Source organism: Somniosus microcephalus, chromosome 6 (genome assembly GCF_052327205.1).
Source record: "Somniosus microcephalus isolate GS21.2 chromosome 6, FLI_Smic_1.0, whole genome shotgun sequence".
In the NCBI taxonomy this organism is placed as follows: Eukaryota; Metazoa; Chordata; class Chondrichthyes; order Squaliformes; family Somniosidae; genus Somniosus; species Somniosus microcephalus.
Window position 1 is genome coordinate 101,460,283 of NC_140992.1, and position 27,177 is coordinate 101,487,459.

At 47.0% G+C, this 27,177-nt stretch overlaps 1 protein-coding gene across 1 annotated transcript; it reads left to right on the forward strand.

The window, feature by feature from the left end:
* Positions 1–23,193: 23,193 nt before the first annotated feature.
* On the forward strand, positions 23,194–26,370 carry LOC147115964 (C-C motif chemokine 13-like). The gene is given in 4 exon segments (XM_085990635.1): positions 23,194–23,540; positions 24,871–24,991; positions 25,104–25,165; positions 25,168–26,370. Coding segments are annotated over 4 exon segments (276 nt in total). The 5' UTR covers positions 23,194–23,479; the 3' UTR covers positions 25,200–26,370.
* Positions 26,371–27,177: the final 807 nt, after the last annotated feature.

The following is a 27,177-nucleotide window of genomic DNA, read 5'->3' on the forward strand; positions in this document are numbered from 1 at the left end:
TAATAAATTTAATTAATTACATAGAACGGGAGAGCAGGTGATGTGTTACTGCTGCAATATGTGGGAGCTGGTGGACACCATTGATGCTCACGGTGATCACATTTGCAGTAAGTGTTGGCTGCTCGAGGAATTCCGGCTCCGTGTTGATGAGCTGGAGTCCGAGCTTCAAACACTGCAACACATCAGGGAGGGGGAGAGTTACCTGGACTCTGTGTTCCAGGAAGTAGTCACACTAATTAGATTAACTAATTCAGATGTAGTCCGTGGTCAGGGACAGGAGGGTGTGACTATGAGTGAGGCAGGTACAGGGATCCAGGAGGTAGTGTTGGAGGAGCCGCAGCCCTTGCTCTTGTCCAACAGGTTTGAGGCTCTTACTCCCTGTGAGGACAGGAGCAGGGACAGCAGGGAGGATGAGCAACCTGGCCACAGCACCATGCAACAGGGGGCCATTCAAGTGGGGGGAGTAAAAAGAAATGTTGTAGTGGTAGGGGATAGTATCATAAGGGGGATAGATAGGGTTCTTTGAAGCCGAGAGCGAGAGTCCCGAAGGTTGTGTTGCCTGCCCGGTGCCAGGGTTAAGGACATCTCCTCTGGCTGGAGAGAAACTTGGAGTGGGAGGGGGAGGATCCAGTTGTCGTGGTCCATGTTGGTACCAACGACATACAGGAAACTTTGTGTTATCCGGAGGCTAACTGTCCGAAATGCTCGAGCCACCGGCAAAAATCAGGAGCCGTTTTAGTTAGTTTTTTTTTCTTCTCGTTGCTTTTTTTCTCAACAGTCAAGCTCTACAAGGTCTGCTGAAGCTGTTGCTAAGCTACAGAGATGCTACAGAGATGCTTGGACTGTTTAGAAGCTGTTGCTAAGCAACAGGGTTTGTTGACAGATACGGAGCTCAAAAGCTTCCGTATCTTTCAACATTAGCGCTGGAGTGTCCGGCAGTTTTGAGGGAACGGCAACAGCGCAGTCCCATCGGTGCCGGATAGCACAAAGTTTCCTGTAGATAGGACAAGGAAAGAGGTTCTGCTGAGGGAGTATGAGCAGCTAGGGGCCAAATTAAAAAGCAGAATCACAAGGGTAATCTCTGGATTACTACCTGAGCCACGAGCAAATTTGGATAGGGTATATAAAATCAGAGAGTTAAATGCGTGGCTCAAAGGCTGGTGTGGGAGAAATGGGTTTTGCTTCTTGGGACACTGGCACCAGTACTGGGACAGGAGAGAGCTGTTCCGTTGGGACGGACTTCACTTGGCCAGTGCTGGGACTAAAATCCTGGCGAATCGAATAACTAGGGCTGTAGAGAGGGCTTTAAACTAATTAGTGGGGGGGGGAGGTTTCAAGAGAGCGAAAAATAAAAATGTCAGTGGAGAAGGCAATAGAGCAAAGTAGCAGTGGGGAAATTAAAAACCAGAGCGTGTCAGGAAGGGACAGAATATATAAAGACTAGCTGAAGTGCCCGGCAGTGCCGAGGGATTTTTGAGGGCATGTTGTTGTTGGAAGAGAGAGAGCGACTGGGGGGAAGAGAGAGAGTGACTGGGGGGAAGAGGTAGAGCGACTGGGGGGAAGAGAGAGAGCGACTGGGGGGAAGAGAGAGAGCGACTGGGGGGAAGAGAGAGAGCGACTGGGGGGAAGAGAGAGAGCGACTGGGGGGAAGAGAGAGAGCGACTGGGGGGAAGAGAGAGAGCGACTGGGGGGAAGAGAGAGAGCGACTGGGGGGGAAGAGAGAGAGCGACTGGGGGGAAGAGAGAGCGACTGGGGGGAAGAGAGAGAGCGACTGGGGGGAAGAGAGAGAGCGACTGGGGGGAAGAGAGAGAGCGACTGGGGGGGAAGAGAGAGAGCGACTGGGGGGAAGAGAGAGCGACTGGGGGGAAGAGAGAGAGCGACTGGGGGGAAGAGAGAGAGCGACTGGGGGGAAGGGGGGGAAGGCGGGGAAGGGGAGGGGGAGGGGGGAGGAAGGGGAGGGGGAGGGGAGGGGGGAGGAAGGGAAGGAAGGGGAGGGGGAGGGGGGAGGAAGGGGGAGAGGGAGGGGGGAGGAAGGGGAGGGGGAGGAAGGGGAGGGGGAGGAGGTGGAGGAAGGGGAGGGGAGGGGGGAGGAAGGGGAGGGGGGAGGAAGGGGAGGGGGGGAGGAAGGGGAGGGAGGGGGGAGGAAGGGGAGGGGAGGGGGGAGGAAGGGGGGAAGGGGAGGGGGAGGGGGGAGGAAGGGGGGGAGGGGGGAGGAAGGGGAGGGGGAGGGGGAGGAAGGGGAGGGGGGAGGAAGGGGAGGGGGAGGGGGAGGAAGGGGAGGGGGGAGGAAGGGGAGGGGGAGGAGGAGGGGAGGAGAGGGGGAGGGGGAGGGGAGGAGGAGAGGGGAGGAGGAGAGGGGGAGGAGAGGGGGGAGGAGAGGGGAGAGGGAAGGGGGGAGGAGAGGGGAGAGGGAAGGGGGGAGGAGAGGGGAGAGGGAAGGGGGGAGGGGAGGGGGAGGGGAAGGGGAGGGGATGGGGATGGGGAGGGGAGGGGGGAGGAGGGGGGAGGAGAGGGGGAGGGGAGGGGAGGGGGGAGGAGAGGGGAGGGGGGGGGAGGGGAGGGGTGGGAGGGGAAGGGAGGGGGGGAAGGGGAAAGGTGGGGGAAGGAGGGGGGGAGAAATGGAGGGGGTAGCCAGCAGACCTTCTCCCCTCTGCCGGCGATGGCTCCGCTGAGCTCCGTGCCGCCCCACGCACTGACATGGCCCAGCCGAGCGCAGCGCCCCGGTCAGCCCAAGCCCCAACCACCTCCCGAGGCCGGGCCTGAAGCGGCTTGAGATGGCCGATTGCGGCTGGCTGGGCCCGGTTGCCGGGGTAACCCTCCTCCCCTCTCTGCCCTCCCGATCTCCGGGACCGGGCCTGGGCCTAAGCGGCTTGAGACGGCCGATTGCGGCTGGCAAGCCCGGTTGCTGGGGTAACCCTCTCCGCCTCCCCTCCCGAGCTCCGCCCACCCCGAGCCCCGCCCCCCGCTAACCTGCTTGCTTCCCTCTGCCCGCGCTCTGTGGGCTCTGTGTGGAGGTGCACGTGCGCCGTGCAGCGCGAGCGCGAATGAAGCGTGAGCAGCTTGCAGTGAGCCCAGCCAGCCTTTACCAAGATGGCTGGCCGCTGGTTCAGAATCGGGCCCAGCAGGACGGCCGATGCGTAGCTCGTGCGTGGCTGGGCAACAGACGCACAGGCTTCGAGGCCTGCCTGCAAAAACGGTGAAAGGTAGCAAAATTATAGAGGTTAGAGAAAAGATTTACAAATGAATTAACATTTTTTTTAAAAACAAATTGCGTTTTAAAAGCAACTTTTTTTTTGCTGGAAATGTAGATTTGAAAAGAAACATGCAGAAAGCGGGAAAATGAAATGAAGAGTTTGGAATCAAGATAGCGGCCACTCACCTCGGTTCAGAATGATAAGGCCCGCCCACGCACGCACCGATTGGTCAACTGTCAGGTCACTGAAGTGTAGGATTGGTCAATCGTCCTGTCACTCGACTGTAGGATGGCCCGCCGGCACATGCAATGAACCCGCCCCCGTGATGCAGCAATTGGTCGACCATCGGGTCGCTCGACTGTACGATTGGTCAACCTTCACGTCACTCGATGCTAATGAGCAGATAATGAGCGGAATTTTGAACGTTTTTTGGATACCGTCGGCACACTTTTTGTCCGAGGAAAAAGTAAATATGCCTACAAGAGTCCCCTAATGATGAGCTTTCTTTTGATATAACACATGTGTAGGTACACTCTATAACTTTTGATTGTATAGCCGGACAGACAGACAGACAGAGAGACAGAGAGACAGAGAGACATACTCTTTATATATATATATAGATAACGGTAAAGTAGTAAAGGGGGTAAAAGCAGGAATAAATTGTCACAAAACATATTTAAAAGTTCTTTATCTGAATGCACGCAGCATTCGTAACAAAATAGGCGAGTTGACGGTACAAATAACTAGACATGGGTATGATCTGGTGACCATTACAGAAACATGGCTGCGAGGTGACCATGACTGGGAACTAAACATCCAGGGGTGTTTGACTATTAGGAAGGACAGACAGGAAGGAAAGGGAGGTGGGGTGGCTATGTTAATAAAGGATGGAATCACTGCAATAGTGAGAAATGATATTGGGTCAAAGGATCAGGATAGTGAAACAGTTTGGGTGGAGATAAGGAATGATAAGGGGAAAAAGTCACTAGTGGGCGTAGTCTATAGGCCTCCTAACAGCTGCAACTCTATTGGCCGGAGTATAAATCAGGAAATAGTTGGGGCTTGTAATAGGGGAACAGCTATAATCATGGGAGATTTTAACTTTCGTATTGACTGGACAAATCAAATTGGGCAGGGCAGCCTTGAGGAAGAGTTCATAGAGTGCACAAGGGACGGGTTCCTTGAGCAGTATGTTACTGAACCAACCAGGGGGCAGGCAATCTTAGATCTGGTCCTGTGTAATGAGACAGGATTAATAAAAAATGTCCTAGTAAAGGATCCCCTTGGAATGCTTCCCAATTCTTCCAAATTCAGTTGGAGGGTGAGAGAGTTGGATCTCAAACCAGCGTACTAAGCTTAAATAAAGGAGACTATGAAGGTATGAGAGCAGAGTTGACGAAAGTGGACTGGGAAAATAGATTAAGGTGTAAGACGGTACAGGAGCAGTGGTGTACATTCAAGGAGATATTTCACAACTTTCAAGAAAAATATATTCCACTGAGGAAAAAGGGGCGTAAAAGAAAAGACAGCCATCCGTGGCTAAGTAAAGTAATAAAGGATAGTATCCGACTGAAAACAAAGGCATATAAAGCAGCCAAATCTAGTAGGAGGTTAGAAGATTGGGAAGTATTTAAAAGCCAGCAAAGAATAACTAAAAGGTTAATTAAGAAAGGGAAGATAGATTATGAAAGTAAACTAGCAAAAAATATAAAAACAGATAGCAAGAGTTTCTATAGTTATATAAAAAGAAAAAGGGTGGCTAAAGTGAATGTTGGTCCCTTAGAGGACGAGACCGGGAAATTAGTAGTGGGGAACATGGAGATGGCATATACGCTGAACAAATATTTTGTAACAGTCTTTGCAGTAGAGGACATTAAAAATATCCTAACACTGGACAAACGGGGCTATGGGGGGGAGGAGCTAAACACGATTAAAATCACTAAGGAGATGGTACTCGGTAAGATAATGGGACTTAAGGCAGATAAATCCCCTGGACCTGATGGCTTACATCCTACGGTCTTGAAAGAAGCAGCGGTAGGGATTGCGGATGCATTGGTGATAATTTTCCAAAACTCCCTGGATTCAGGAAAGGTCCCAGCAGATTGAAAACTGCTAATGTAACGCCCTTATTTAAAAAGGGAGGTAGACAAAAGGCTGGAAACTATAGACCAGTTAACCTAACATCTGTGGTTGGTAAAATGTTGGAGTCCATTATTAAGGAAGCAGTAACAGGACATTTGGATAAGCATAATTTAATCGGACAGAGTCAGCATGGTTTTATGAAGGGGAAATCATGCTTGACAAATTTGCTCGAATTCTTTGAGGACGTAACAAACAGGCTGGATAAAGGGGAACCAGTGGATGTGGTGTATTTGGACTTCCAAAAGGCATTTGACAAGGTGCTACACAAAAGATTACTGCACAAGATAAAAAATCACGGGATTGGGGGTAATATACTGACATGGGTGGAAGATTGGCTATCTAACAGAAAACAGAGAGTTGGGATAAATGGTTCATTCTTGGGTTGGCAATCAGTAACTAGTGGTGTTCCGCAGGGGTCAGTGCTGGGGCCCCAACTCTTTACAATCTATATTAACGATTTGGAGGAGGGGACCAAGCGCAACGTATCCAAATTTGCCGACGATACAAAGATGGGAGGGAAAGCAGTGAGTGAGGAGGACATAAAAAACCTGCAAAAGGACATAGACAGGCTAAGTGAGTGGGCAGAAATTTGGCAGATGGAATATAATGTTGGAAAGTGTGAGGTTATGCACTTTGGCAGAAAAAATCAAAGAGCAAGTTATTATCTAAATGGAAAGAAACTGCAAAGTGCTACAGTACAAAGGGATCTGGGGGTCCTGGTGCATGAAACACAGAAGGTTAGTATGCAGGTACAGCAGGTGATCAGGAAGGCCAATGGAATCTTGGCTATTATTGCAAGGGGGATGGAGTATAAAAGCAGGGAAGTCTTGCTTCAGTTATACAGGGTACTGGTGAGGCCACACCTGGAATACTGCATACAGTTTTGGTTTCCATATTTAAGAAAAGATATACTTGCTCTCGAGGCAGTTCAGAGAAGGTTCACTCGGTTGATTCCGGAGATGAGGGGGTTGACTTATGAGGAAAGGTTGAGTAGGTTGGGCCTCTACTCATTGGAATTCAGAATAATGAGAGGCGATCTTATTGAAACATATAAGATTGAGAGAGGGCTTGATCGGGTGGATGCGGGGAGGATGTTTCCACTGATGGGTGAGACTAGAACTAGGGGGCATAATCTTAGAATAAGGGGCTGCCATTTCAAAACTGAGATGAGGAGAAACTTCTTCACTCAAAGGGTAGTAAATCTATGGAATTTGCTACCTCAGAGAGCTGTGGAAGCTGCGACATTAAATAAATTTAAAACGGAGATAGACAGTTTCCTAGCTGATAAGGGAATTAAGGGTTATGTGGAGCGGGCAGGGAAGTGGACGTTTTTTTTAATTTTTTTAATTCATTGATGGGATGTGGGCGTCGCTGGCTAGGCCTGCATTTAGTGCCCATCCCTAATTCCCCTTGAGAAGATGGTGGTGAGCCGCCTTCTTGAACCGCTGCAGTGAGTCTAGGTTCTGATCAGCCATGATCCTATTGAATGGCGGAGCAGGCCCGAGGGGCCGTATGGCCTACTCCTGCTCCTACTTCTTATGTTCTTATGTTCTTATGTTATGTAAATCATTAATATAGATTGTAAGTAGCTGAGGCCCAAGCACTGATCCTTGCAGCACCCCACTAGTTACAGCCTGCCTACCTGAAAATGAACCATTTAACTTTACTCTCTGTTTTCTGTCCGGTAACCAATCCTCTATCCATGCTAATATATTACCCCCAACCCCATGAACCCTTATCTTATGCAACAACCTTTTATTTGGCACCTTATTGAATGCTGTTTGGAAATCCAAGTATGCTACATCAACTGGTTCCCTTTATATACCCTGCTAGTTACATCCTTAAAAAACTCTAATAAATTCATTAAACACAATTTCCCTTTCATAAAACCATGTTGACTCTGCCTAATCATATTATCATTTTCTAAGTGCCCTGTTACCACTTCCTTAATAATGGATTCCAGCATTTCCCTGACAACTGAAAGCAGGCTAACTCGCCTGTAGTTCCCTGTTTTCTCTCTCCCTCCTTTCTTGAACAACGGGGTTACATTTGCTACCTTCCAATCCACTGGGACTGTTCTGGTATCTAGGAAATTTTGAAAGATCACAACCAATGTATCCACAATCTCTGCAGCCACCTCTTTTAGAACACTAGGATCTAGGTCATCAGGTCCAGGGGATTTGTCGGCTTTTAGTTCCATTAGTTTCTCAAATACTTTTTTTCTACAGATCTTAAATATTTTTTATTAGCCCTTTGGTTCCCCATTATTTTTGGTGCACTTTTTTTGTCTTCTACTGTGAAGATAGATACAAAATATTAGTCTAAGGTCTCTGCCATTTCCTAATTCCTCATTATAATTTCTCCTGTCTCAGCCACTAAGGGACCAACACTTACTTTGGCTACTCCCTTCATTTTTACATACTTGTAGAAGGTCTTACTATCTGTTTTTTATTTATTGCTAGTTTACTCTCATTCTATTTGTCCCTTTTTATCGATTTTTTGGTCACCCATTTGCTGGTTTCTAAAGTTTTCCCAATCCTCAGGCATAGGGGAAGATTTCACCTCTGTGTTGTGTGTAAGTAAATCATAAACTCAGGCTGTGATTTCGACTACCTTGGCGGGTCCGGTGTGGCTTGTGTCGGTGGCGGGGTGCGACTCCGCTGCTGGCTCCAGCCGACTCTGTGAAATGATTTTACGCTGATTGGGCTTGTTAAGCCTGCCCAGCGCATTTGCCGGCAAATTGAAGGAAGCGGGTCTGATGACGTCACTTGATGACGTGTCATCAGCCGGTTTCCTTAATGGGACCATGCGCAAGTTGATTTTGACAGTTGTGCTGTCAGTGTTCTACAACATTGAGGTGCTGCAAACACTGACAAGCACGGCACAGAAGTGCACGGCTGCACCCAGGCTCTCCCAGGACTCCCTTCATATGCTTATGGAGGGAGTCACAGCATGCAGGGAGGTCGTCTTACCTTCCCATGGGTGGAAGAGAACTCCCGGGAGATTAACGCAGCCTGGTTGCACATGAGGACACAAGCATGGAGGTCGTTAGGAGGACCAGACTGCAGTCATGCAAACCTTTCAATGATCTCAGCAGATCACAAAACATTACTGCAAAGCCACACTATCTACATTATCACCTCCCCATCTCACTAGCCACCCTCATACTCACCCTCCTCCTAGTCTATTCATACCAAGTAACAATACACAAGGGTAGGCACTTGGGTGTTTTAGCTAATGTTCATATGAAGTTTCTGCTAATGTGCTGTCAAACATTGAAATCTTTATGTTCAACACTTTGCATTCTTGGACAGATTGGTGTGCACCTTTGGAAGTGGCTTAGTGAGTTGCAGTGAATGGTGAGACATAAGGTTAATCCCTGCAATGGCGATGAATATGAAAGGAATGGCTTGGGCATTGTAGGGATGCTTTATGGTGTTGGTGTGGGGTGGTGCCAACCTGGCGCATCATGTGGCAGCCAACGTGTACAGAGTCAAGTGAAGTAAATCTGGCTATGGTGAGGCCATTAGTGGCCTCCCGGGCAGCAATGCGGTCAGATGTTGATACCCTATGTCCTGTGCAGCATCAGTTGATTGCGGAGAAAGTTGGTGTTGTTGTTGGTGCTGCTGGTGTGCCTGGTGCTGCTGGTGTTGGGGTTGATCGTGGTGGGATTCTGAGGACCAAGGTGAGATAGTTACAAGGGCACTAATGCTGATGGCATAAATGGCAGGTGAAGATGAGATGACAGAAGCAATCTGTCAATGATGAGAGAGGTTGTTCCAATGAGGTGACACTGGATACAAAGTTTGCACCAAACACTTGCAAGCTGCATAAAGCTCAATGGGGGAGAAATTCAGTATCGATTCGTTTGGGGTGCGATTATCGGCCGGGCACAAAGTTTAGCGCCTGGCGCTAATTATCGCCTCCGACTGCTAAATCAGGCACTACACACCTGTCTTAAGATCCAAAGGCCGAGGAGCGAGGCGCTAACTCAGAGCGCGGGCGCAGCGCAGGTGATGTCAGCCAGCAATGGAATACAGACACACTGGTGCTGGCCAGTTCTTAAAGGGGAGGCTCGATCTTGCTCCCCAGCCACACCCTGCTCATTGGAGCCTTGAATCTCGGCCTGGAAAGACGTGTGACTACATTTTCCAGCCAAGGACTATGGTGAGGGTGAGAGAATGAGCTCAGCGCTTCAGCGAGTGGGCCTTGGAGGCTCTGGTTGGCGCGGTGGAGCGCAGAAGTTCTATACTCTACCCTGAGAGAGGCAGGAGGCCTTTGCCACGCGACTACAGAAGAGTGTGGAGGGAGGTGGCTCAGCACGTCTCCTCCAGGAGCATGGTGACAAGGACCCATACTCAATGTCGCAAAAAATTCAACGACCTCACTCGGGTCATCAGGGTGAGTGGCTTTTTTTAATACCTCTCCATCCCTCCATCTCAACCTCACTCCATGGCCAGAGGGTCTTAAAACCCCAATGCCCAACACTCATCCAACACCTATGGCCCTCTCATGAAACACACACGCACATTCCACACTTTTCATACATTAAGGGCTATTCAACTATGGGAGGCACATCAGGCAAGACCATGGCTGCATACATTAAGGGCTATTCAACTATGGGAGGTACATCTGGCAAGACATGGCTGCATAAATTAAGGGCTATTCAACTATGGGAGGCATATCAGGCAAGACCATGGTTGTATATTTACTCAGACGCCGTCCTTTTTCTTGCAGGCCAAGCTATCTCATAATAGGAGACAGCAGCAATGGACGGGTGGAGGGCAGCCTCAGCTGCAACCCCTCAGTGATCTTGAGGCGCGCGTCCACAGGATTGTGGCAAGCCAGGTGATCAGTCCCGTCGCCCCTGGAGAGGCCGACTCCGTTCGGGACAGCAATGGTAAGGTCATCACCTGTTTCTCCTCTCTCATTCCACTTGTCCCTCACAACACCAGCCTTTGACACTTTCAATCCAACTTACTAAATCGCTGCATTCCTTCCTCCCTTACTGCCCCCCTCTCCTCACGCTAAAGCCACTCTTGTACCTCCCTGCTTTCAGATGGAGATTCACCAGCTGAGGAGATGGGCCCTGAAGCTGCCAGTGGGAGTGAAGCCGCAGGTGAGGAGGAAGAGGAAGCCGGAGCCTCAGTGCCACCCTCTCCCGAGGAAGCCCACGCCCACACTGGGACAACGTCTTTCCTGGAGGGGAGCAGGGGGGAAGGGTCTGATGAGGGTGAAGCTCCAGGACCCAGCGGGCTGCAGCAATGCGATGGAGGTAGGAAAGCTTGGGGGCCTTCTCCCCGGAGGGAGAGTAAGCCAGTGAGTCCTGCTGCACTGGACGCAGAGGAGGAGTGGCTCATCGCTGAAATGAACACCCAGGCAATGGACATGCATGCTCAGCTCATGGGTGCAGTGGGAAGGGTACCCGAATGCATTGATGCACTGGCAGGGAGTGTGGAGCACTACGCTGTAGCACAGGCAGATGCCACGCTAAAGCTTAGTACTGCAATTCAGTCACTGGTTGCCGTGATCCCATCTCAGACTGCTCTCATGCAGACTCAGATTGAGGTCATGCAAGCACTGACTGCTGCCACTTTCGCTGGTTCGGACACATTTCCCCGGAGCTCTCACGGCGCCGCAGCAGGCCAGCAATCTGTGCTCCAGCAGATTGCTCCGGATGCTGATGTGCTGCCCCATGGGAGTGCCAGTCGAGCATGGAGTTGCTGTCCTCTCTCAAGATGACAACATTCTTGCTGCCACCACTGTCACTTCTCCATTGCACTTGCCACCGCCTGTAGCCCAGACCACTGCCGCCCATGCAGAGTTGGTGCAGTCTGCAGCTGGGCCCTCCAGGCCTAGAGCTGGTTGAGGCCGTCCTTCAAGGGCATCTGCAGTCTCAGGTTCTGACAATCAGCAGCCTTCCACCAGCCATGCTGCAGCCACTGGGGCCTCATTACGGAGGAGCAGTAGGGTAGGAAGGGGGGGAAGTGCGCAAGGGAAGGAGATCACCCTCGAAGGGCAAAAAGTAGGAGGTGTGATGAAATGTTGGTCAATTTTTTATTAAAGGCTGAGGTTCATGTTCAAACTTTTGTTTAGTGTTTTGGACATTATCTCCAGGTTGTGAGAACCAGTTATGTTAATGAATGATTTTTTGTGTTTGTTTCTATTAATTTGTCATGAAGAAATGACACACACAGAGTTTGTAAAATAAAAAAGTTTTTGTATTCAAAATGTACATGTTTGGTCTTTGATATCATTGCTGCCTTGGCCGGCTTAGGCGTTGTGGGTTGATTTCATTCATGTTGTTCTCCATGGCAGAAGCTATAGGGGCCTAGAAGCGGCTTGCTATCAGCCGTTGATGAACGGCCCTTACAGTTTCAACATTGTGGGCCTCCCTCCCGCCTTGGTGCTGCTGATGATCATCCTCCTCCTCTTCCTCCTCCTCTTCCTCCTCCTCCTCTGGTGTTGCTCCAAGACCTGGTGGCATTGGCTGCGTCCTGAGGATTGCCAGGTTATGCAGCATGCAGCACACAACTATGAAGAGGGAGACTTGCTCAGGATAGTACTGCAGGGCTCCTCCTGAGTGGTCCAGACAGCGGAACCGTTGCTTGAACATGCCGATCGTCTGCTCAACAATGTTCCTGGTGGTGAGATGGCTCTCGTTGTACCGCAGCTCAGCAGGGGTGTTGGAGTTACGGAGCGGTGTCATCAGCCAGGTGCAGAGTGGATAACCCTTGTCCCCGAGGAGCCAACCACTTGGCTGATGCGGTGCCTGGAAAAGTTCTGGCACAGCAGTCTGGCGCAGGATGAAAGCATCGTGGCTGCTGTCAGGATAGCGGGCATTGACAGCAAGTATCAGCTGTCTGTGGTCACAGACCAACTGGACGTTTAAGGAGTGGAACCCCTTGCGGTTGCGGAAATCCTCTGCATTCTCATGTGGTGCATGCAATGCCACATGGGTGCAGTCCATGGCGCCCTGCACCATGGGGAAGCCTGCTATCCTCGCAAAGCCGAATGCAAGTTCATGCTGTTTGGCGCAGGTCATCGGGAAAGAGATGTACTGGCGTCTCCTTTTATAGAGGGCATTTGTGACTTGACGGATGCAGCAATGGACCGTGAACTGGGAGATATTGGCGATGTCCCCAGTAGCTGCTTGAAAGGAGCCGATGGCATAAAAGTTCAGAGCCACTGTGACCTTCACTGCCACCGACAGAGACATCCTGCTCCTCAGTTGAGGCTGCAGATTTGGCTGCAGCAGGTGGCAGAGCTGAGTGACCACCTCCTTGCTGAAGCGCAGCCTGTGCAAACACTGCTCCTCAGACAAATTAATGTAAGAGAATTGTTGGTGAAATACCCTGGGAGTGTAAGGTCTCCTGTGCAGAGGCCTGTTGTCCCTCCTCCATCTGGCCATGATTGCCATTCTCTCTCTGCGTCTCTGTTGCCTCTGATTCTGCAGGCACAGGACAATGCCCCAAATCAGTGGAGCCCCCAGAGTCTCTTGGTAATCAAAATAATGAAGGTCAAATCCAAAAGTACCTGCAAAGTGATGTTCAGTAGCCAAAACTACTTCACACAGCATTGACTCTATGCAGAAGTCTCTCCTTCTCGCTCTCAGAATCTCTCTCTGTCAGAATGAGTGGTGCAAAAATGTCTACCACAGAAAAAGCCAGGAAGAGGCCGCCTTTAAATTGCGCCCCCCCAGCCCCACACCGACTGGGAAACGTTCCAGCCTACCTGTCATTGCTTGCGCCAGGCGGAAAGCAGGGGGGCGCCACTCAATATCCAGTCTGGGGCGCCACCAGGGCATTGCACACTCGACTGACGTCAAGATCTGCAGGCGCAGGAGATTGGGGTGGTAGAGTTTAGCGCTGCTGCAAAATGTCTGGTCAATTTCGCGAGCGGCGCAGACATCGCCATGCCCGGCTGCTAGTTGCTTTGCGCCCCATTAAGGCGCTAATGGGAGGCGCAAACCAACCAAATTTTTCCCCCAATCTGTCTTCCAAATGCAGTGAGCAACAGCTTCTAACCTTGGAAAGTGAACAGCTATGAAATGGGAGCTTTTATAGAACATTTGCAGCTGTCAAGTTAAGAAATCATCCCATGCTGACACAACTCACGACCTCCTTACCTGTGGATGAACTCTTAAAATTTAAAGGTGTGCATAAAATAGTTTTTAAGTGCCTGTTAACAGAAGCTCTTAATAATCTAAAATGCCTCCCCTGCCGCTTGGTGTCAGTTCAATTCAGCGATAACAGACCCGACATCTGGGAGACTAGCATGGAGGTGGGTTGACAGCGAGTTCTCTACCCGCTGTCAAAAAAAAATTCCCACCAAACGTGCCCGCTAACCCCCCAAAAAATTCCCCCCTCAGTGTTTATAAACAGGTTCACAATTTTATTATATGTGGTGTACAGAGGCAACCTTCCCCATGTGAAGATTAAAGGGACCACAACATTAAAGGAGAGGGAGTGGATGAATACAGGGCAGAATTCTGTAGCCTGAATGAGCCATGGTTCAAGGCAATTCCATAAGAGCAGTGTTGCAAATTTATATTAAATACTGCTTAAGCTTAACAGGGGCTGATTGTGCATAAAATGTTGAATCACTTTCACGTCACTTGATTGGTAACTTATGAAATTGACTGGTAATTTCAATCCCGTGCCTCATTATGGATCGTTCCCTTCAGTAACCTCGACAAGCCTCTGATGCAAGAGTGACTACAGTTCCACAGCTGGCAAGCTATTCAATAAATAACCCAAGTGGTCATTCTTTGTAGGTGTGCCCAGACGGTGAGCTACAGCAGAATATTTCACTGTGAAGGCATCACAACTGAACCAATCCTATCCATCTCGCAAAGCCCACTTTTGCACTCTTTCCTGTCGGAGGCACTGGATAACAATCAGAAGTAGGAACCAAACTCAAGATATTGCCTCTGCTTGGTGAGACCAATTTCACCACTCAATGCCTCCTCGACTGAAGTCAGTTAATTCAACACAGATCCGGAGATTGAACCGGGAACCTTCCACACTGAGCAATGTACTTATAAACTGAGATATCACAGATGCCCTGAAAGCCTGTGTTAGCAATAATGCTGCATTGTGTCAGCGTTTTGCGTTTTTATGTAAACTTTTTCAAATTGCTTTCATTTTCCAAACTGACAGAAACAATAGCAACATTTTTATTGATCACTCAGCAATATTTTACTGCATACACTGACAGTCTCTGGGAATTATTGGCACACGCTTGGGGACATCATTGAGGATCAAGGTAATGCAAATATACTCAATGAGTATATTGCCAGTTTTCATTGAAAGGGTGTAATAGTGGGGATAGTGGGTAAGAAACTGGAGGTCAAAATATGGGATTAAATTAATACTCATTTATTAAGGCATAGCTAATTAAAGGCAGCCGGCATGGCATTATAAAAGGCAAGTCATGTCTTACATATTTATAGAGTCAATAAAAGAGTTTATTGATAAACAAAATTCAACGGATGTTCCACTGATTTTCAAAGGGTATGTGATTAGGGCCACACAGCAAGCTTGGTGATAAAATTAAGGCAAAGGCATAAAAGGGACTGTGGGAGTATTGGTAAGAAGTTGATTATAAGACAGAAACAGCAGTGATTAATTAGTTTTGTTCAGACTGGAGAGATACAAACAGTGATGTTCCCCAGGGGTCATTACTCTTCTCAAAATATATAAATGATCTGGACTTGGATGTAGGAGGCATAATATCAAAATTTGCAGATGACAAATAAATAGGGAGTGTGGTTAACTGTGAACAAATTCAGGAGAACATAGACAGACTGGGCAGATAGATACATTTGTCTGATTCTCTGGTCTAGACGTGGCAAGAGCCTTCCCCCACAATCAAAGAAATAGGTGTGAAATTAACATTTCCCAGTGACGCTCCCAGCTCTGCTAAGCTGCATGCAGACGCTGAGCTTCGGGGCCATCCAGAAAGAGAGCGATCCTGGAGGTTCAGGACGAAGTGCAGGGGGCCTTGACAGGTTTTGCGACTGCAATATCTGCAAATGTTCAGAGAATGGAGGAGTCCTTCTCCAACATGAGCACCACCATGTCGCAGGCGATGGCGAATGGAGGCTCTTCCATGGAAAGGATGGCCAGCTGCATGGAGCAGCTAATGTGCCACTCACATGAACACATGCTATCTATGGAGAATAGATGGCGGAGGCTCAAAGACCTCTCTAGGAGGGATGTCAGCATAGACATGGGTCCTCATGGCTCCACTGTTGTGCAGCAATGTTCTCTCCAGCTCCTTGCTAGCAGGGAAGTGCAGGGGCCCATGAGAGGGATGATGGTGAGAGGGGACATGGAAGTGTGGGCTCCTCGCAAAAAACATGCACTTCTACCCCGCTGCCACACCCCTCAATCAGAGCTCCAGATGCCTCCTCGGACAGCGATGGCTGAGCCTGCCCCTGCACAGGAGGAGCAGACTTTGACGGGGCCATCAGAGGCTCCAAAACCCAGAGGATGTCCGCCAAGAGTGTCTAAGCAGTTGCAGCAGGGAAGTGAGCCGACTGCCTCTACCTCTGCTGAAGCCACAGGGGTAACACCTCGTGTTGAGGAAACTCATCCTCGGCCTGTACACCCTGTGTTGGGTGTATCGTCCCTGGCACGGTGCAGCCCTGGGCTGATGCCCTCTGTCCTGTGGAGCATCAGGTGATTGTGGAGAAAGTTGGTGGTGTTGTTATTGGTGCTGCTGTTGAGCCTGGTGCTGCTGGCATTGGGGCTTATCATGGTCAGATTCTGAAGACCAAGGTGAGACAGTATAATTGACACCCATGCTGATGGAATAGATGGCATGTCAAGTAGAGAGACAAAAGCAATCTGTCAATGGCGAGAGAGATTCTACCAATGAGGTGACACTGGATGGTGACTTTTCTGGAAAAACTTGTAGCCTGCAGAAAGCTAAATCTGTGCTAGCAATGCAATCAGCAACAGCTTCTGCCTTAGGAAAGTGATCAGCTGTGAGGTGGGAGCTTTTATAGTACATTTCATGCTGTCAACTAATCACCTGGAACAATGGCCACTCAACTCCTGCCTCAGGCTGACGGATATGGTTCCCGAGTTGAGTGATCCCCGTGGTCATGCAGGGAAATTTGAAAGGTCGGCTGAAAAAGGCGCTTCAGGGTCTGACAACAAGGTGATAATGATTTGAATTAGGTCGCCTGTCTCTGCTGTTCGGGTTGCTGCCGCACCGGCAAACACACCTAAGGGAAAGACGAGTGGGGGCGGGATGACGGCGGGTTGCTGACCCGCTCCAACGATTTTCGAATTTCACATATGACCAGCCTCCGACCACACCCGCAGGGACCCCAGAAAATTCCTGCCAATGTCTCTTTATAATTGTGTGCTTTAATGATGCGGGAGAAGATATTCCCAGCCTCCCACTTCCTTCTTCCTCTTGGTATGTTTATTTGGTGAACCAGTGCAGGAGCATGTTCAGAACCTTTACACACGGCCTGCCCGCCCCCTCCCCCCGCCCGGCCTTCATCCCTGAGTGGTCCTGCTCTCACTTTAACCAGAGAATTTGCAAGACTCCTCAGGACAGACTGGAGACATAGGGCTTGAAATTCAAAGCCCCGTGGAGGCGGGTTTGGAGGCGGGAGTGGGGGGAAAATTGCAGAATTGGGGGGCACAAACCCTTCCTGCCCCAACCCGCCTCCATGCCCGTTTCGCAGGAGCCGGGTACCCGACCTGTGCTGGGAGCCGCCTCCCCAAGGCGGGAAGGGGATTAGTGCCAATTAACTGCCTGTTACCAGGTAGTTAACAGGCAGTTTTTGGCCTAATCCCTATTTTTAGCCTTAAAGTGTGGGCTGCCCGATGGCTCCAAACCATGCCAAGTTAGCAAGGCAGACAGTCGGGCTGAAGGGCTTGGAGGGTTCGAGATGTCCGGTGTTCAGGTGAGTTATGGGCGCATGAGTGCAGGGGTAAGTGTGTTTGGTGTGTGTAAAGTGTTTAAATAAGTTTTACTTACCTTTACTTACTAATGCAGGCTCCCTTCAGGTCTCAGGAGTCCCTCATCTCATCGGCGCAGAAAGCAGAATGGCCGTGAGCTGTCAAAAGTTGCAGCATTCTGCTTTCTGTTCTGGAGAGATTTCTAACTGAGTCTGTGGAGAAGGACTCAAGTTAAAAGTCAGATTGTCAGTGTTTGACAGCTTCACAGAGCTGTCAAACGCTGATATTTCATCTGTCAAATGCTCTTGACAGATGAAATGTCAATCCCTGACGTCACCTGTAACCGGGTGTCCTTTAATTGGCCTGCTGAGCCCGATGGGCGGGCTCAACAAGGTCAATCAAGGGAAAATCACATGGGTTGGCCACAAATCGATGGAGGCGGGACTACAACCCAAAAAGTGGGAGTCCTGCCTCCATCACATCCCCATTGACAAAATCCAGCCCAGGGAAAGCAAACTGGAAATACTCTTTTGACAGTCCCACCACCCCAGAATAATCTGAAGCACTCGGGGCACTCCGTCTCCAGCTCTCCAACAGCAGCCCAGATGCCAACAGCCAAGAGTGAAGTTGCAGCTTCCAGGGCCTACAGCTCTGCTCCAATTTCCTCCAGAATCTTATGGTGCAAGAGCCAGTCAGTGCCTGAGTCATGTCAATAACTCCCCGGGAGAAAAACACAGCCAGTTGTCTCCCTTCAGATGTAGTGCTCCTCAGTTACACTGTAAGGTTGGATGCCCAATGGATGCCTAGACAGGAAAATCTACCCTCATGCGCAAAGGTCGAGTGAAGCCAAAATGGGGTTTGAACATATCCGACCTATCAAAATATAGGCCCATTAGCCTAACATCACTAGCAGGCAAAATAATGGAAATATTCTGTAGGGTAGGTCTCGAGGTGTACCTAAACAGAAATAACTGAATAGAAAACCACTAGCACTGATTTAGAAGTGGAAGATCTGGTGTGCAAAAAGCTCCTCAATGTCTTTGTGGACTATACAGTCAAATTAGAGAATACAACTCTCTTCAGTACAGGTTATTTGGGCCAGAAAGACCTCCAATTAACTAAAAGCCACCTGAATCTGTGGTAGAATATGAGACTGGATAAGAAGTTGGTGCCTTAAGTATTGAAGGGATAATTACTAGTCCTCGCCCTTTTCGGGCTACCCCGGAGCAGGCGTATTCCCCAGACGTTCACCTTCAACTAAAGTTAGAGATAGCCGAATCCTGTAAGATGCTTAATTGGGTCTAAAGGTCCAGACTATCTCTCCCTAGAGGAAAGGGATGACTTGAAGATGTTACCATTCTCCAGATAGCACTTTTAATAAGTTTAACTAGACTGTAACCTTCCGGATATTATGAGGGTCCAGAATACTCCCCCAGAATTCTGCAACTCCTCACCAAAGAGTGTACAGAGATTGAGTTTGTGAGTTTGATACAGAAGTACTATGTGAGACAATTCTAAAAATATAGAGATTTATTAAAGAACCGAGATGTAGTTAACAGCTGGTGTGTCAATCGCAACTTTAACAGTTCCAAAAACAAATAGCTTACAATTCTTATTCTCAGAGATCCTTAGTTTCAAATCTTAACTTCGTTACATTTCTTACTTATTTCTAATCCAGGATATCTGCCAAAATCTAATAAAAGTACCTTTTTGATCCCCGAGACTCAAAGAGTTAAAAACTTACAGAGCCTGCCTCTGAAGTTGAGAATCGCTTTGGCCCTTCCAGCGACTTCTGTTTTCCTATTTGAAAGTTCTATATTTTATACCCTTTTTTCAGTGGTATATCCATTGAAGTTTTCTACTGATGTAAGCTAATTATCTCCAGTCATCTTTCGGTTGACTTCTTTTTATTCTTACTGTCAATTCAGCTGTTAGCTTGCAGAATTCTGTCTGCTGTGTAGGTGCTCAAAACGTATCATAAAAACGGTTATAACAGATGTATCTATTTGATGCCATTTTTATGAAGGACTTCTATTCAATTCTTAAATCACCTTAGCTGGTTGTTTGCATCTCCTATGTGTTCCAAGTTCACTAAAAAAAAAACATGTGATTGCTTGGTGCATCTATTGATGTCATATTTATGAAGGCATATGGTTCTTTAATTTTATGTGTTTCATTTCAAAGTGTTGGTTTATGACACCTTTAACTGGGCATTCTTATAGTGTTCTTTCCAAAGCTCAGACTTTCTAGAAGCTCCAATGGTTTGCTTCAATAGGGCCATAGTTTCAGTGTCAACAACCAACTCCCATTTCAAAAGCCTGTATGGTGTTTACAGCTTTGTGTTGACAACTCATCTTATCTCAAAAGCCTGTATTTACTGCTTTGTGTGGTTGTGGCTTTCAGATATTTAAACCCAGTTTGTCATGTTTTTAATAAAGTCAGAATTCTGTTCATAGGATGGTGTATTGTTCTGAATAGGTATGGCTCATTCCTTTACAGCATCACCATGTTTGGAATCAAGTGGAAATAATCCCAGCCCCTAGTGGCAGGTGTACCCCTCTAGTGAGCCAGATGGGTTGGTCAGTTATGAACAGTGCAATGGAGCATAGTAAGTCTACCACATTCCAGTATTGTCTTACTAAATCTACCACAGCTTCCAAACTTCCCTCACCAGGCATGTTATCTTGGAATCACCTTGACCCCTTACTTCCTCCCCCTAGCTACCAAGAAGAGAAATCATTCATTGGTTCTTACACAATTGGCAAGAGCAGGTTTGAGCTCTCGCTGGACTGCTCACCATAAAATGTGTGAGTGCATTGCCTCCATCCTCCTGACCGCAACATGGACACACACCATACCCCATTGAATGGAAATCACATCAGTTGGCGATGCAGCACTTCAGCAGCAACTCCTTTCCTCTCTGCAACCTCATGGTCAGCTCCCAGTTCTGCAGCGCAGAAAGTTTTTTTCTTATCTTTCGGGGCCTCCACTGGGTGTCCGGCAGGTTTCACCAGGGTGGTCGATCCGGCTAGTAGGCTGTTAATATTGCCTCGGGGTCCTATCTGAATGATAAGACCCTCATTAGCATTTAGTAATGAGGTGGGCATCTCAACTGCCCGGCCTTCGAATCACCATGGGCTGGTATCGGACTGGGGAAAAGTGTTTCTCAATTTTAACTCATGTCCTACCTTATTTCTGCTAAGCGGAGGGAGGTAAAATCCCCCCTTAGGTCTCTAAATCAATTGTTAAACTGAGTGATGCTGGGAGTAATTTTAAGGCCCAAAAATGGGTGGGTTTGAGTCGGGTGGGAAGTTCTAATTTAAAACATTTCAAATTGGAACCCAACCTGCCTACGTGCGGTTTTGACAGAGGCAGGATGTGGGGCGAGTGACCAATCCACTTTCAGGAGGTGGGTCCCTCATTTAAATATTTTAATAAGGCTGCACGCTTCAGATTTTATCTCTGTTCCAGTTTAGACACTGGCTGGCCAGTTTCCCAGGCCTCGGGATACCCGGCAGCTGAAGAGAGGTGAGAACTGCTGGATGGAACATGTAACTGCTTGTTGTCCAGCAGGAGCAGGAGTGCATCCACCTCAGACTCCCAAGCTACCCTGTTAACCTCCCCACTGATCGAACACAAACCTTCTCTGCGATTGGCTGCCCTCCTGATGTCCTCCAAGGCCCGCGATCTCCTCCCTACGGCCTTCTCCACGGGCCTCACCTGAACTTTTCCCCGGCCCACACAATCTTCTCCCCAACACTCCACGATCTTCTCTACTGCCCCCCTGATCTTCTTGCCAGCAACTGGTAATGCGTGGCCACCTGGTCCAGCGGGTCGTCTTCTAGGAGTCTGCAGGTTTCTGCTACCACATGACGCGACAGCCTCAGCCTCCGCAGGCACAGCTCTTCCGACAGGTCAAGGAAGCTCAGCCTCTGCCTGTACACATTGTTACGTGGGTAGTGCCTCCTGCGACCTCCAGTATTCTGCTGCTCACCTCTCTTCACAACACCTGCAGGTCTCTCAACAGCAGGCTGCTGCTGCTGTTGATGGTCATCTTGGTCCTCATCCAATGTACAATCTAATGCAGCCAAGACGCCACCCATCCTGACCTGAGTCTCAAGTGTCCAACATATAGAAACTAAGCTCTCACCACAGGTATTGTGACCAAACCCTTTCCTAGTGGTGTGTGAGAAAGCAGATGTAAGCACTAAGTATTGATTGCAGTATTTGCCCTGTTTAATGGCTTTATGTACTCGCCTTGGATTCACATGGCGAACTTTAGGAATCCCGGGAAACCCGTGGATGCGCCGTTAAATTTGTTAGGAGGTTGAAATAACAGGAAAATGGAGCGATTTGCATATTTAAATTAGTATCCCACCTCTCCTGAGCGGGTAACACGCAATGAGTTGAACACGCCTGAGTTAATCCTGGAAGTCAGCAGGATTGTAGCCGGATTCCGGACACGCTGACATTTTCGGTGAACTTAATGCCCCACCCGCACCAAAATCCATGCGCTCTTCAACGCTAAAACTCTCCCCATGCAAACTGGAGCCTCAAAACCTCCAGAAATAAATAACACCCCCCTATGATCCATGCGCTGTATGCCAGGAGCACTGCGATATTGTATAAAGGAAGTGGACTCGCGTTATGTACATGGTCAGCTCATATTGCCAATGGATGCAATGTTCGAAAAGCAGCACACCTAGTTCCATAGCATGGGGCCCACATTATCTACCATACTGTCCATGGCTCCCTTTACAACAGAAAACACATACAAGGAAAAATCTTTAAAAGCCCCTGTACTTTGCAACACTCCATATGTACAGCTCGCTACAGAATTATAGAGAAGGTATCCTATATAATCCAATTCATCCTTTCTTAGTCCAATCAATTGAATACTTTTAATTATGTTGTTCTTCAAATTAAAAATATGAATTGACAGTTCTCAAATATATAAATAATATAAGATAGTCACTACTAACTTTAATAGGGAATTCAGGTGTAAATTCTTTACCCAGAGAGTGTCTAGAACGTGGAATGTTCAGACGACTAGCGTAGATGCATTTAAGGGGAAGTTACATAAACAGATGAGGGAGAAAGGAATAGAAGGATATGTTAACTGAAGAAGGGTGAGAGGAAGCTCAAGTGGAGCATAAACACCGGCATGGACCTGTTGGGCCTAATGGCTTGTTTCTGTACTGTAATACTATGTAATACTATGTAAAGATTTCCCTTTGTATTCATTGACAAGGATAATGAGTGATTCCCTCCTGGTGCAATTATAATAAAGTTCTCATTATCCTTGTTCATTATTGTCTGCTCACTTGACGAGTGGGATATGCAGCATCAAGTAGGGATTTTTAAATTCTTGGCTATAACTTCGGGTTTTTATCCTGCGCTTTGCTCCAACTTCTACCCACATTGGGCCGCAACTATGAATCAGGTCATTTATTTTTGCATTGGGCTTCAACTTAGGTTTGGCTCAGGACAAGTCTTTTACCCACCTTGGATGCAACTTTAGGCCAGGCAAGATTGGATCAGCTGGAGCCTCAATTATCTGCCAACCTTATACCCGCTACAGGATAATCGAGGTTCCACTGCATGACATGAAAGTCAGTCAATGTGGGCATCTAACTTCTAAACCTTAGTTGACCTTGCTACAAAGAAATAACTTTTTTAACTAACTAATTTCTCTAACCTGATGGTCATAATTTTACAATGAATACGGGAGCTTTGTCAATTTCTGTGTAGCTCTTTGGAGGCAGTTCTGTGGTTTAGATGAGGCGCAGAGATATGCTAATAAGATATACTGACCAGGTAAGCTGCAGAAAATTAAGAAATCAATCCAAGCAGGAAGAAACAACTTTTCTGAGTACGATAAAAGAGATTTGGCCATCAATCAAAACTAAAACAACCTGCAATTTGAAAGAAGTAAATGCTGTTCAGTGATGGCCACAAAGCATATGCCTTCTGTGAATAGTTGGTTCATGCGAACAGAAATGTAAAGGAAACAGCTAAAAATATGAACAGGGCGGGTTTATCAATCTGGTCACCTTATCAGAGTTTCCACAGGGTCACAGTAAACCCACCTCCCCATCATCACCTCCCCTCACGGAATGTAGGAAGGAAGCTGACTGAGAAGATATAAACAATCTGCGATTCAAAGAAAGTTTAGATTTTCGGATCAGTCTCACCAGTGAGGAAACCTTTTTCGAGAAAATGAAGCAAGTTCTTGTGGTACTGATTTGTGTCAGTGTCTTCACCTTGGTTATGTTTGCAGGTGAGTGAGATCCCATTGTAACTGTTTATTACTTAGTTCTGTTTACTGTCTACTTTTAAGAAACCTCGTCACTTAAGCAAATTTTGAAGAGGAACAACTTGTAGATTCTACGGAATCCTGTCAGATTGCCCGTCTCTGAGTGGGATTTGAAAGTTGTAGGTTACTGAATTTCAGTACGTGTAATAATGTCATTTACAGGACTGTACTGAACATATAAGTAAACTTCAATAGTTTTTAAGCGAACCAGCATGATTTATTTATCCCAAAAGTTGCAGAATATGTTCTAGTCCTTGTTTACGTTCATCGGCGGTTTCATTTTTTAAACTGAATTTCTTCTATTGTAACAATGACTAAATCATGTGAGAAAAGTAGCTGAAGGGGTTAAAGTATTTATTATAAAATCGTGTACAACACTATTCAGTCTCGAGTTACTGTAAGAGCAATTTTGAAATAAAATTATAATTACTACTGGCTGGAGATGGTTAGCATGGTTCCAATACCTCACCGTGTATTTTGAAGCACACTGATTCTAAACCGACAAAACCCACAACAACCACATTAACATAGAGTTCTCTACTGGAATAGTTCTGGAGGTTTACTGCACCTTCTTTACCTATCGACTAATTAACTTATTGATAGCCTGGCACTGGTCTGTGTGGTTCCAGTACACTTTGCGTTCAGTAATTATCTTCATGATACCACCAAGGACTATTGCAAACTTTAGCAAGTGGTGTAATGAGGCATCACCACTGCCCAGTCCACCACGCTACTGAAGGAACATTTGACAACCATAGCTAACACTAAAACTTCAGATGCTCTAATGTGCTTATCTACATATGCAAGTGTTGTCTAACAATGACAGGTAGAATCGCCAGCACAGTACATCTTTAAAGTAACAATCACTTTTAAAATTAATTTTGTGTCAATGTGAGGGAAATTTAGCACTGGAAAACGGCACAATTTCAGATTTTAGGTGCCCAGCGCCAGTATCAAGCAGTCAGGTAAGGCACAATTAGCTGCAGGGTAAACCTCCCTCTACCCTACTCCAGCAATGTGCCTCCGCCTCAGAAGAATACCCCCTACTGCAGCAATGTGTCATATGCTCCTGTGGTCTGAGTGTGATTGTCAGTTTAACACTGAAGGACGGCAATTTTGTGCAGCGGGTTCGTGCTCACTGGGATTTGGTTTGATTCGATACAAATACACATAGAACCCAGCGGACAAAAAAAAATGTTCATCCCATCAGTCTGGTCTTAATTTATATTCTCCCGGCTTTTCCCTTTCTTTCCTTAAAGCAGCGAATCACAAGCCTTTTATTTTTGTTTTCCAGCTCCTAATCCACCACGGAAGAGCTGCTGCCGGAATATCTCAAAGACGGTCCCTCACTTCAAGAAAATCGAGAAATACATCATACAGGAAAATGATGGTCGCTGCAGGATTAAAGCTGTGGTGTAAGTGTTCAGAACACTGTCCGTCTCTGGAGCCTGGCAATATACACCATTATTAGGAGCCTCTGTCATACATAGTTAGCCCTGTAAGTAAATCTAATCTGTTCCTTTTCAGATTCAGAGTAAACGGCAAACGGATCTGCTCAGATCCGAATGATAAACGCGTGCAGAATCTTCTGGAAAGATTTCACAACAGGAGCAGCGGAGATGAAGATGATGTTGGTAATCTGTGACTAATGAGGAAACAACAACTGTCTACAGAGCCAAGAAAGTGTTCAAAGATCATTATTCTTTTTTTTAATGTCTGCTTTTCTACACTTTACGCAAGATTCCTTCTCATCACAAAATTCACAAGCACAAGGAAGGTTCAAATGCACAATTTAATTTTTTTGAACAGTCAAATTTGATGCTGTTCTTTAGTGTCGGTGCTGCTTCTACACGTCACTGATTTACTCATTCGGTTTTATTAATGTTACAAATATAGCAGTTGATAGGGTGTGTCAGCCTTTGTATGGACAACGAACCATTGGTACTTTCTCACTGAGTGAACCAGACCAAGAGTCGAATCTTTCCCGCTCCTCCACCCAATGTTCTCACCTAGTCTGCTGAGACAGTGGCCTGTGTTGGGGCGTGACTCTATCGGCAGTGGTAGAAATTGGATAACTCAGCCAAGCAATTATTCTACCTGTGTGGGCCTACGCAGTAAGTGCTCCCAGGCCATTCCCGTGGTGGGTATCGCAGCCAAATCATTAAAAAAAACTCCTGCCTTTCTGAGACAAGACAAACATTAAAAAACAAAACTTGAAAATGAAAATAAAAGAGAGATAGCCCTTTAAATGACTGATTGATGGAGAATCACCCCATTAGAGTCATATGCATATACAAAGTGCTATTTTGTTAAATGCATTGCATTGTAACTTACTTCCAGATAATGTACTATCGCTGTTCTATGTAAAACATGGAATTATACCTAAATGAGGTCATATACATATGACAATAAAGCAGTGATCCTTTACCACATTTTCTTGCATTTAAAGTGCCTTCATTGTCAGGCAGGAACATTTTTTTTTGTCATGTTAACATATTTCAGAAACAGATTGAATGAAGGCAGTGGCCCTTTAAATTGATTGAAGAGAACAATGCTGATTATTTTCGTGACATAATGCACAGTAACTCAAGGAGTCTTTGCACTGTGAAGCTCATCGAAATGGACGCTGAATTTTTAAATTACTGTTAGTTACTTTTTTTATCTGCATTTTATAATGACCCCCAAAACCAGGGACTACTGTTTAACGGCTGACACATTCTATTATTTATGTTGTTTGTAATTTGCCTGCATCTGTTTATCAGGTTTCTAAAATATATATATATTATTTCTTGAACGGATTGTCTTTGTGTTCTATTATTAGTCTTTGCTATAACCCACGCTGGGAATCCACTTGCCTCCTAAATTTTTATGACTCCATTTAAAGAAACAAAGATAGAAAGACTTACATTTATATAGCGCCATTCACGACCACCGGACATCTCAAAGTGCTTTACAGTCAATAGAATACTTTTGAAGTGGAGTCACTGTTGTAATGTGGGAAACGCGGCAGCCAATTTGTGCACAGCGAGCTCCCACAAACAGCAATGTGATAATGACCAGATAATCTGTTTTTGTTAGGTTGGTTGAGGGAGAAATATTGGCCAGGACACCAGGGATAACTCCCCTGCTCTTCTTTGAAATAGTGCCATGGGATCTTTTACGTCCACCTGAGAGAGGAGACGGGGCCTCAGTTTAACGTCTCATCCGAAAGACGGATTAAGCTTAAAAGATACATACATAAATACCCCAAAGAATTTTAATACCCGTTTACCAGCTTAATTTGTAACACTTGCAGCTCACGTTCTACCAATTGTATCAACTATTTTTCTCAGTCGACCCATTGTGTCGGAATTCTATGTGATAATAATTCTGATGAATGGGAACTTAAATTAAATGTATTTTAAGTGGAAGGCAAATTGGCTGCATGCTCTCATCTGTTTGGAAATCTCACTGGAGGAGTAGAGGAGGGGAGAGGGGGAAGGAACATTTACTCCGAAACTTCTCATCCCATATTTGGCACCGTCTATCAACATGGCTGAAGAAACATCACTGACTGCTGGAAGTTGAGGGGATCTGAGGCAGCAACAATGCTGAATCACCT